Source organism: Coenobita brevimanus, chromosome 98, assembly GCF_032717465.1.
Source record: "Coenobita brevimanus isolate Jiangsu-jjx chromosome 98, ASM3271746v2, whole genome shotgun sequence".
Taxonomy (NCBI): Eukaryota; Metazoa; Arthropoda; class Malacostraca; order Decapoda; family Coenobitidae; genus Coenobita; species Coenobita brevimanus.
Window position 1 is genome coordinate 24,339,272 of NC_137051.1, and position 12,907 is coordinate 24,352,178.

General features: G+C 43.5%; 1 protein-coding gene across 1 annotated transcript in view; it reads left to right on the plus strand.

Annotated features, from left to right (window-relative positions):
- LOC145414077 (carbonic anhydrase-related protein 10-like) overlaps positions 1 to 12,907 on the plus strand; it is a 411,901-nt gene that overhangs the window by 386,004 nt on the left and 12,990 nt on the right. The window contains exon 8 of the mRNA XM_080283641.1: positions 11,575 to 11,706. Coding sequence (XP_080139767.1) covers positions 11,575 to 11,706 — 132 coding nt within the window. The remainder of the gene's footprint in view (positions 1 to 11,574; positions 11,707 to 12,907) is intronic.

The window sequence follows — 12,907 nt, forward strand, 5'->3', positions numbered from 1 at the left end:
AGAAAGAGCAGAGTCGGCTTAGCACACCCAATCTCTTGGAAGCAGATTTTACAAGAGATGTAATATGATCTTTCCAAGATAAGTCCCGTGTAAATGAAACCCCAAGCATGTTCAAGGATGATGCAGGATTAAGCTGAATATTATTAAACATTAGTGGGTATACCTGTGGAAGATTTTGTCGGGTTGATAGGTGTAAGAACTGAGTCTTAGATGCATTAAAGACAACCATATTATTTTTACCCCAATCAGAGATACGAGCCAAATCAGACATTAGGTGTGCCACAGCCTCATCCCTTGCTTGTTGAAGTAACTGTTGAGATGGGCGTTGTGGGAACTTAATGGAAAGGTGAAGGGTGGAATCGTCAGCGTATGAGTGGATAGGGTTAGATGTACAGCTTAGAAGATCATTGATGAATAAAAGGAAGAGAGTTGGTGATAGGACAGAGCCCTGAGGAACACCACTGTTGATAGATCTAGGAGAAGAACGATGGCCGTCTACAACAGCGGCTATAGAACGACCAGAAAGGAAGCTAGCAATGAAGGCACAGATAGAAGGATAGAAACCGTAGGAGGGCAGTTTGGAAATTAAAGATTTATGCCAGACTCGATCGAAAGCCTTTGAGATGTCAAGTGCAATGGCAAAGCTTTCGCCAAAGTCCCGAAAGGAGGATGACCAGGAGTCTGAAAGGTAGGTGAGAAGATCGCCAGTGGAGCGTCCCTGACGGAACCCATACTGACGATCGGAAAGAAGGTTGTGATAGGAAAGATGCCTTAAAATTTTTCTATTAAGAATTGACTCGAAAACTTTTGAAATACAGGACGTTAAAGCAATTGGACGATAGTTGGAGGGTTGGGAGTGGTCACCCTTCTTTGGGACTGGCTGAATGAGAGCAAACTTCCAGCAAGAAGGAAAGGTGCAAGTTGACAGACAAAGGCGAAAGAGTTTGCCTAGGCAGGGTGTAAGCACAGAAGCACAGTTCTTGAGAACAACAGGAGGGACCCCATCAGGCCCATATGCCTTGTTAGTACTGAGGCCAGTGATGGCAGAAAATACATCAACTGAAGAAATTTTAATGTCAGCCATGAGGAAGTCAGAGGGAGGAAGTGATGGAGGAACAGCACCGGAATCGTCTAAGGTAGAATTGGAGGAGAAAGTCTGTGCGAAGAGATCTGCTTTATCAGTAGAAGAAATAGCTACAGAACCATCAGAGTAGAAAAGAGGAGGGAAGGATGATGAGGTAAAGTTGTTAGAAAGATTTTTGGCAAGATGCCAGAAGGAGCGGGAAGAATTCGAGTTGGAGAGTTGAGAGCATTTAGTATGGATGAAATTATTTTTAGTAGAGCGAAGAACATACTTAGCACGATTCCGGGCAGAAACGTAAAGGTGATGTGATTCAGGGGTGGGTTGGCTCCGGTACCTTTTGTAGGCCCTCTCCTTGTTGCGGACAGCATTAGAACAAGCGTGATTAAACCAAGGCTTTCTTGCATTAGTCAAAGGATATGAGAAAGGAATGTATGCTTCCATGCCCGAGAGAATAACCTCCGTAAAGCGCAAGGCACACTCAGATGGCTCACGGCCATGGAAGCAATAATCATTCCAGGGAAAATCAAAGAAGTACTGCCTGAGGGCCTCCCAGTCCGCGGCTCCAAAATGCCACAGACGACGTTTCACTGGAGGGTCCACAGGCCGTACCGGAGTGATAGGACAGGTTAAGGTAATAAGGTTGTGATCGGAGGAGCCCAACGGAGAGGAAAGATTAACAGAGTAAGCAGAAGGATTAGTTGTGAGGAAGAGGTCAAGTATGTTGGAGCTCTCTCCAAGGCGGTCAGGGATACGGGTAGGGTGCTGTACAAGCTGCTCTAGGTCATTAAGGATAGAAAAGATGTAGGCTTGTTCACCAGGTGGATCCGTGAAAGGAGAGGAGAGCCAAAGGTGGTGGTGAACATTGAAATCTCCAAGAATGGAGATTTCAGAGAAAGGAGAAATGGATAGAATGTGTTCCATCGTAGAAGTAAGATAGTCGAAGAATTTTTGATAGTCAGTAGAATTAGGGGATAAGTAAACAGCACAGATATATTTAGTCAGAGAATGACAGGAAAGCCGAAGCCAGAGTGTGGAGAATTCAGAAGAATCAAGTTCAGGAACACGAGAGCAAGATAAGTCGTTGCGTATATATACACAACAGCCACCTTTGGCTTTGAAATGAGTATAGAGAAAGTAGGAGGATACAGAAAAGGGTTTGCTGTCAGTTGCCTCAGACAGCTGAGTCTCCGTTAGAAAAAGAAGGTGAGGTTTAGAGGAGGAGAGGTTGTGCTCAACAGAGCGAAAGTTAGAGGAAAGGCCGCGAATGTTGCAGAAATGAAGAAGAAGAGAGTCAGACCATGATTCCAGGCACCTTGAGTCGTCACCGGGAGACGGGCAGATGGTGGGGGCATTTATGGTCCCCTCCCCTGGGGACTCCGAGGCTTGATAAGACGACGCCATTTTGGTAAATTTTGAATAGGAAGTGTAGTGTGTACTGTGCATGTAGTTTGGTGAAGATAGTTAGAGAAATTTGTACTGGAGAGCATGCTGGCCTACTCTCTGTGTAACTGAGACACTGAAAAAGTTCAGCAAAGGGGGATGGTCAGGAACTAGTCCTGAGGGCTGATGAAACGGGAGCTCCAGCACTCCCTGTCATCAGCTTTCCATCCACCTCGGGAGTACTGCCCTGCTCGACTGGTGCTACAGTCGGATCCGTCGTAAGTCAATCTGATCAAAAGTAAAAAATGCACAAACAATAAAATACTGTTAGAAGTCAGATATACAGCGCACATTACAAAGTCACATAAATGTCCAAAAACTGTTAAAGTTAATTATATGCATAAATAGTGCAAATATTGTTACTTCAAATATAGAAGAGTTCTATATTTTAAAATACCATAGAACAATTGTAATAACAACTGAATAAAATCAATTCCCCCATGAACGCCTTAGCTGTCTTCATGTTAGCACTGGCAACCTCACCATTCACTTTGATGTTATGGAAGGAAAAATGATTTTTTGTACTGCATAAACCAGCCATTACTGGCATTAACCCACAGCCGCCGGAGGTTCCGAGAGGTCGCCCACTCCTCCTTACGGGGGATTTCCAAGATTTTGTTTTGGCAAAAATACCCTTACTTCAAACTCTAATATATGCCAAACTATAATAGCCAGAGAAACATATGAAAGCTCATAAAACTCACCAACTCTTACTCTTTCCAATGAAGGTATCCCGAGGTCTCTAGGTGGTCCCGTCGATGAGTAAGGATGAGTTGAAGACGAGTGGTTTTTCACATTAGGCAGGGCGGATCCAACAGCGTGCCACTGGCCGTGGCTTTGGCCTCGGTGGGTAGCATTGGCAGCACTGACCGGAGTGGTGATTGTAACCCTGCCCGTGCGGCCTTGGATGAAATGTGGTAAATTCCACTCGTTTCCAGACTTCTTACTCACCGTCGTAAGGATGAGTCATCACCCGGTCCTCGTGGCTCCCCAAAAGGTTTTCCGTCCATTTCGTAGTGCCACTATGCTCCGCAGGTGTGTGGGAAAGGAAATATCTCTTCGTTTTTCTGTACTCACTTCTTCCGTCATTTATAATATTCTCCCTTTACTACGACACTTATAATTGCACTTGACATCACAAATACGGATAATTGCACTTTGACAAGTAGCCTAAATGCTGTGACTGTTTCATGCATTATCGTTGAGTATGAGGTAATTTTATTTGTACTTTAATTCATACTGATTTGTACTAATCAAGGGCATCGTGAAAATCTTATAAATGTTATACACAACTTACATTATTTGTACTTCACATCACAAATACACTGATGCTCATATTCAGCACAATTCCCCTGAATATCGACTGAAATAATTTAGTCATAGCGAACCAGGAAATTTTCCTTCTGGTCCGCTCATGTGAGGTTTTCTCTCAGGTAACAGGTAGGATACACTGATGCTCATATTCAGCACAATTTCCCTGAGTATCGAGTGAAATAATTTTCTTATAGCTAACCAGGTATTTTTCTTTCTGGCCCACTCACAAGTGGTTTTCTTTTACGTAACAGGTAGGCCTATGATACACTGATGTTCATATTCAGCACAATTTTCCTGAGTATCAAGTGAAATAACTGTGTTACAGCCAACCAGGTAATTTTCTTTCTGGCCCACTCACAAATGGTTTTCTTTCAGGGAACAGGTAGGCTAACTCAAGGTATGTCCAGTAATTTTTTCACCAATATCCAATAAAGAGTAACACTTTTTGCATTGCACTTGTAGAACTTATTATAAAACACATACATTATAGCACTTACTATAAATAAATCACTTACAATATAGAACATTTCACTTATTAATAAAAATACACAAACTTATGCATTCCTGTACACTATTTACACTTTCCCACACACCTGCTTAGTATTCATGCTCAAAGTGATACTCAGGGGGACATTTAGGGCATAGGGGACCTTGCATTGTGCACATTGGTATGAGGTCTCTTTTCGTGCTGGGGGACGGTGTTTTGTCGCGTGACAGACGTGGCACTGCCTGTAGACCAGATGGCCTGCTGTGGTATGGCCAATCTCCATCAGCCTGTGCCGTCGGAAATACTCAGCACAGCTGAGCCTGTCCTCTGTAGCCGCTGTCCTCCACCTAGCACTTTCACCTGAGCAGTTGAATATTCCTTAGGGAGTTCGCGTGCCAGCTGTCTCCCAAACTCTCGTAGAGAGAAAAGTTTCCCGATGAGCTCCTTGAACAGTATGTAAATGTTTAGCATCGCAATATCAAGAAGGTGTAAGAACGCCTTCTTGCACCACCTGCAGGACTTATGTAGGCAATTGAGCTCACCAATTTGTATGTCCGATTTATCAGCCAGCCACATGTTGATATTATAATCGTTGACAGCATCTGGCTTTATCACGGGTTTCCTGGTCCTGTAGTCTGTTTTCCCAGTTTCCTCCAACACACCCTTCTGTACTGTAGACAACATAATTAATCCATTTCTTGTCATGCCAGAGAAGGGCTAACATGTTGCCACATTTCTTGGTCAGAAGGGCTCCTTTCTCAGTATTTGCTGGAAATGCAGGAAAATTCTTTCTGTTGGCCCTAACTGTTCCACAGAGCCCAGTACCATGGTCAAGCAAATACCTGGTCAACGCTGGGGCAATGTAATAATTATCGATATACAGAATGTGGTGCCTGTTGAAATAACTTTCCATGAGCACTTTCACTACCGATGCAGAGGACCCATGAAAATCACCACTAGGTATATCAACATCTGTTGTCAAATAAACTATTACTGTACATCCAGCACATATCCAGTTTTGCAGTTGCAAAGCACAAAGAATTTGAGACCAAATCGGTGATGCTTTGACGGCACATACTGAATAAATGCCACCTGCCCCTAAATAACACCAGCAACTCGTCAATAACCGCTTTCTGAAACGGACAAAAAACCCTGGAAAATGACTCCTTGAGCATTGTTAGGATTGATCTTATTTTCCATAACCTGTCATTCGGTGCAGGCCCGTTATTTCTGTTGAAGGAACCTTAGGATGGCCAGGTACCTGTCACGGGCCATATACTTGCCGAAGACAAGTGTGCCCACGAGTTCATCAACCGACCAATAGTCATGGAGCACATGTTTTCTTACGTGTGCTGTCAACATGGTGAGGGCAAGCCACAAAAACATCTCTCCCACCTCCTCAGGTATCCAGTCATGTATATGCTTGCTCTCACTGGCAGCCATGTCCAGCCACTGCACACACATGGCCTGGTGGAAATTGATCTCCTCCAGGTATTGCATGATGGCAGTTGTGAAAATGGCCTTGAACAAACTGCTAATAGTCTAGGGCCTGGGGGGAAGCTCATCCTCTTGCACACCTGCACCCTCCTTATCAAATGCCGGCACAGACAGCTCAAAGCCGGCACCACCCTCCCACACAAAGTTATTGACTCTACCTACACGTGGTAAAGCCGACCGTCTGGCAGTTCCAGGGCATTTCTTTATCACTCGTGCACGCCCACGTGCACATCCGTGGGCAGGGGGTGAGGGGGAAGGAGAGGGAGAGGTGAGGGAGGTGGGGGAGAAAGCGGGTGATGACTCACCTGACGCAGAACTTGCCTGGGGAAAAGCTCGGTGCTGTGTATCTCCACTTGGGGCCCGTGTGGGAAATAACACTTCCAAAGGGCCCGGTTGCAGAGAATCAGCCCTTTAGGTAGTAGACTGAGGTACTGCAGAGCATTGAAGGACGAGACGTCAGCGAGCAGGCGGCAAGAGTGTCAGAGAGACGGCTCTTTGGAGTTAATTCCAGAGATGACCGTCGAGTCCACAGTCGCTTTCATGATGTTCTGGGTCATGAATCACTTCCTTCTTGCCGAATTCATCACTTTCATAGACTCTTCCCTCTTCTTGAAGAAGTCTCAGGGCCTTGTCTGGCGTCAGAGAGTGGGTAGGGGTTGAAGGGAGAGAGATATCGCTCTCCACGTGGTAGCTGTTACTCTCCTCCAAGGACGTGCTCTCACTGAGTGTCCGTGAGGACATGGTATCGTCTAAGGCACATCCAATTACACTATCACTTAGCACTAAGGGCAGAACTTTCGCGGGGGTCGATGAGGCGATCGGTCCTTCACGCAGTGCAAGGGAATCAGACGATGACGAGGAAGAAGACATGGCTTCTCATGCTACCACTGCCGTGTACAGATTGAACCGCGCAACCGCAGGGTACCTGGGGGTCCCACTTACCCTGTGGGTATCATAGAAAATGGTCACGAGTTCAAAGGGTGATGGGAAGGTGTGTGCAGTATATCATGTCAGCTGGCGGCGCTCTGTGCCCTGAATCATGACGACTTTACACGTCAGCCGGTGGTTAGGGGTTAAACTGCACATCACAATCAGGGTCCGCACGTTCCTTTTGCATCGCAAAAAGAAGACAGGCTCTAGGCTTGGGTTAGAAAAGAAACAAGTGCATCCTTTGTGGCAAACTACCACACAATTTGCTATAAGTATTTTTCCAGTAAAGAAAACTGTAAACAGTATACATATAACAATAAACAGTACATTCATATATGGATAACATAGCTGTTTGTTATAGCTGTAAAGTTATTAGGTTATAAATTTGACATTCAGTAACATCATTCATATGAGGATCCAAAAGTTCCCGAAATTTGAAAGCAGGGTGGAAACCACTTGTACGGTGTGTGGATGCTAGGTGGCAGTGCACGCACCCTTTATTTGTTAGTGTGTCAAGTGGTGTTGTGCAGGGTGGATGTTCTCTGCATGTGTGTGTATGTGTGTGTGTGTGTTCCTTTTTTTTTTCATCATTGTATTTCGGTTAATTTACGACTTCTGTTATGTAAAAAAGTGAAGGATGTTCAAGAGCAACGTGTGTGCACAAAGCTATGTGTGAAACACCGGAAGAACACGGCAGAAACTCATGAAATGTTAAAACAAGCATTTAATTTTGAGGGGTTACATATACCTATGACTGGTTTAAGCATTTTAAAAAACGGATGAATGTCAACAGATGACAATGCACATTCTGGTTGCCCTTCTATCAGTTCAATTCCCGACAATGTGTCCAAAGTGTGTGCAACCATCCTCGAAAATCAAAGAAGGACAGTCCACAATGTTTGTGACACTATTAGCCCATTGTATGGAACTTGCTAATGCATTTTGTCTGGTGACATGAGATGAAAACGTCCAGATGAGTGGCGCAAAAACAAATGGTAGCTTTACCATGACAAAGCATCTATGCACACAGCCCTTGTAGGTCAGTTTTTGGCATAAAAATGCAAGACGGTTATCCCCCACCCCTCGTATCACCAGATTTGGTCCCCTGAGATTTTTTCCTCTTTACAAAAAATGAAAATCCATCTGAAAGGACCAAGATTTGATACCATTGAGAATATCCAGGAGAAAATTACCGAAGGTCCTGAACAAGCTGATGCTCAAGGACTTCCAGAACGCTTTCCAATTGTGGGAGAAGCACTGCGATTGATCTCTGCACACCGAAGGAGACTACTTTGAAGGGGATTGTGGTAATTAGAAATTGATATAATTTTGTTTTCATCATAAGTCAAATTTTGGGAACTTTTGGGCATCACCTCATACCTCTGGCAGCGCAATCAGGTTGGTGTGTGAGCGAGCCTTGGGAATGCATCCCTGGCTTGCCTTTTACCATACGGCCGCGGTCTGTTGTTCAATAGTCGTAATCGTAAGTGCAAATTGGTCATAAGTCGGATGGTCGTACATCGAGGGCTATATGTAACAGTAAATTTTAGCAGTGATAAAAATTATGGTTAGGTTTTGTGTGTGTGTGTGGGTGGGTGGGTGGGTGTGTGTATGACTCTCGGCTTACCTAGACCAGCGCCATAGAGTAGGAAGAGTTTGGCCAACCGCTGTTCTGGGCGCCATCTTGCATCTAAACGCGACCGATCGGGAGTATGAAAACAATACTAAAAGTGCAAAATCAACCCACTAGTCTTGTATTTCGGTGCAGGTCTTTTATATACATAATTAGACATGTATATATCTATCCGTCTATCGTCTGTCTAGAGTATCTATTAATATATAGACATACATAAATGCACACATACACACATATACGGCTGATGATTATTAGTTAACGTTTTTAATGAATAATAATGGGAGGAAAGAAAATGAAAACCTAACCAAGGCCTCCCCTATACCCGCGTAACAAGAAGTATGAGTAACATTGTTTTAGCTTGAAAATCCTGTACAAAAGCTGCTAGGTCCTTGAATGTTTTCATTTTCTTTCTCACCACTTCATTTATACATTATTATAACACTTATCTATATACGGAGTAAAAATATTTACATACAAGACATACTACTGTATAACCTACAGCTTTAAAGTAGTGTAATTCGAAGACTTTTTACTTATACTTCTTTACAGCGAATCTTATAGCCATGCTTTTACTGCATAATTCACCTCCAGACTTATAGCGTTGAGCTTCATTTTTGCGAATGTTATATATATATATATATATATATATATATATATATATATATATATATATATATATATATATATATATATATATATATATATATATATTCCTTAGTTGACATGAAACCGAACTGAAAAAAAATAAGTAACTATCAGCCTATCTAAAAAGTTTAGTACGTCTCAGTCTACAACAATAGTTAGACCAGACATGAATCTTAAGAGACAGATACACAAAAGGATGAACAAAAAGATTAGAGAGAATGAGAACAGATTTACACACACAACACAAATAGGAATTGTTGTGTGGTGTCCAGTCTTTCCGGCGGACTTTAATTTCACATTCTTTTCTGCTTGTGGGATCTCTAGGAAACCTGTGCAGTATCTTACCCATACCTGTGAGGTTGGAACATCGCCAGGTTGCACAGTATACCATCTCGTGGTCAAACAGAGGTATATAGCAGGTGATATGGCCACAGAAAGTGTAGCGTCCCCCTTGATCTCTGTGCTTTCTTATGGCAGTTAAGAAAGTGAGGAGGTGAGGTGAGGCTGCAATATGGCGCCCATATGTCACGTGACCGGTTCTCGGCCAAAAACAGGTGAGCATTCGAGGTGAGGTCTCAGACCGAGCTGGCCAAACTCTTCTAATATACTATAGCAGTAGCCGTGTGTGTGTGTGTGTGTGTGTGTGTGTGTGTTTTGGCCAACCGAAACTACACATTCAAGTCGCACCAAAACTGGCACAAAAATCGCAAAAAATTCGCTGACGTGAAAAAACTTGGTCCCTTCACGATTGACAAACTTTTACTATATTTAATGAGCGATCACATTTTTACCAAAAAAAACTCCGTTCCTGGCGCCCGGCATAGGATCTCCGTAGAATTTTTTGCCCACAGGTACAACTGAAGTATTTCGGACTTGCGTTCGGACAACTTGGGTTCCATTCCCGAAGCTGCAAATAACACGATTAATTGGTTAGCTGAAAAAAATCCAAGTGACAACGTTACACTAGAACAGCCCATAAACATGAGAGCCCTCTGCAGGAGCAAGTGGAAGGGGCCTGAAGGGCTCACGAGCACTTATCTAATATACTATAGCAGTGGCCGTGTGTGTGTGTGTGTGTGTGTGTGTGTGTGTATTTTGGGCAGCCGAAACTACACATTCAAATCGCACCAGAATTGGCACAAAAATCGCAAAAAATTCGCTGATGTGAAAAAACTTGGTCCCATCACGATTGAAAAACTGTTACTATATTTAATGAGCGATCACATTTTTACCAAAAAAACTCCTCTCCTGGCGCCCGGCATAGGATCTCCGTAGAATTTTTTGCCCACAGGTACAACTAAAGTATTTCAGACTTGCGTTCGGACAACTTAGGTTCCATTCCCGAAGCTGCAAATAACACGGTCAGTTGGTTAGTTGCAAAAAATCCAAGTGACAACGTTACACTAGAAAACACATAAACGCGAGAGCCCTCCGCAGGAGCAAGTGCGAGGGACCCGAAGGGCCCACGAACACTTGTCCTACTCTATGGCACTGAGCTAGACTAACAGACAGGCAGACATACAGATAGAGCATACCAAAAAGCAAAGATTCAGAACTATAAAATAATGGCAGTAACCAAATATTTCATTACTTTACACATTTAGAAACTGATTTATTCAGTATAGACCTCAGTACATCAGTGAAATTTAGAGTAAAATTAAAAGTTTGTAACTTTACTGTAAATATGGTTTGTGGTGATAGTGACACACTCTCTGACAACATCTAAATCAACGTTTGTGAGTTTCAAAGCAGTAAAGTAAGATTCCAAACTAACGTGGTGATGCTGTGCTCCATCCAGAAGCTAAACCTCCTCATTTTTCACTGTACCTCGTTGTGGGAAGGACTCTGGTCCGACCCTGGTGAAGCCCTGTCTACCACAAGGAGGAGTCGGATCCCCTTATGGCGTACCTGTGAGATGCCTCCCCAGAAGTAATTGTTTACCTGTGGTGGACGGATCTTCTCAGCGAGACAAACCATGGGCTAAGCTACAGCTGCAACAACCCACCAATTTAGCTACAATCCTTTAAGCTGACACAGTTTCGAAACGGTGTAAAGGAACTGCTGAGTGCATCTGTACACATGATCAAAATTGCATCAGACAAGAAGGAATATGATACCCGTGATATATCAGAATTTGCACGTTGTTGTCATTCAGTAACCCCGGGGGTCTGTCTGACCAAGCAGACCCATCGACCGCATGCAAGCAACAGCCCCTGCAGTACTGTCTCGTGAATTGAACCAATATTTGCAGCAGACAGTGTTTCGCCACAGCGAGGCGGGGGGGAAATGTGGAGATTTGATATCCAGATGGACGCAATAATAACTTACTATGAATAAAACTGAAAATATCACTTGCAGGTATCTGGCATCCTCCTCAGAATAAGATTAGGAAATTCGCATTATAAATTGCTTGTGGTGTCAGACTTTTTTTTTTTTTCTTTTTATGTGTTCGACTCTGGGCGTTTGTATGGGATGTGCATTTTCTTTATTTTTTCGTCACATGCACAAGACCAGTTACCAATCTCTCTCTCCCTAATCTAGATGCGCAGTCTGAGGCAGCTGAAGCAGGGGTCCTCAGACTTCCGAAGACACGCACCTGTCGCCAACAACTTCAGGCCCCTGCAGTCCGCGCACCACCGCACCGTCCGTACCAATATTCACTTCTCGCCAAAGGTAATCATCATCATCATCATCATCATTATCATTTTTACCCCAATTCTCGTACTCATACACCCTTCTCGTCAGACACTCGTCGTCATCATCACAATCATCATCATAATTTTTACCCCACCGCTCGGACCCATACACCCTTCTCGTCAAAGGTACTCGTCGTCATCATCATAATCATCGTTTTTACCCCACGGCTTGTACCCATACACCCTTCTCGTCAGAGACACTCATCATCATCATCATTATCACCATAATCGTGCACCTTACCAAGAATAGTCAACCAATATACAGTAGTGTACTGTACATTACTCACAGTCAGAGGTACTCGTCATTATCACCATCATCATCGTCATCACCATCACCACCTCTCCCTACGTACCAGTACTGTATGCACATCATACAACAGAAGGTAGCCTGTTCATCATCATCATCATCATCATCATCATCATCTTATCAAGCGTACCAATATACACTTCTCCCAACCGAAGGTACGCTACACATCATCATCATCATCATCATCATCATCATAGGCATGCTGCCACACCGCACACTCCAGGGATATACCCCTAAGGTACTGTATGGGCAATGTGTGTGTGTGTGTGTGTGTGTGTGTGTGTGTGTGTGTGTGTGTGTGTGTGTGTGTGTGAAGGTGAAAGTTGAAGAGATTAATTAGTTGAGCCCCTGCAGCCTGAGGCTGCCATTTTCTTATTGTTGCCATCGTCATGTGTGGACTATGTAGCCCAGGACTCGCGCGATCCTGAAAGGGCAACAAAGGACTGGTTGGTGGATGTGTGGGTGGGGCTGATTTGAATGTCTGTGTAAGTACTTGTAAGGGATATCTTTATAACACAAGGCAGCACGATGACCTGCCTTACAATTACATTATTTCTACAGTACAATCAGACTGAAATATTCTACTAGGGCTAATCTGAATGCCTATGATGACGAAAATTGGTGAGGAATTTTTTAACATTCAGTTACTGTGACCTTCAGTCGTCTGATTAATCACTTGGCGTTAGCTGGAGTAGAGTAATAATGTCTGGATCATGAGAGGATTCATGGTAATATTTTTAACACTCATGTTCCTGTAACTCATTCCCAGTTTAGGAGAATCGTCTGGCATAAGCTACAATAGATTACTAGAGTTGTCCCAGCCGTGAAACGATATATGGTGATAACTTTAACGCTTGCATATTTCTGTTAG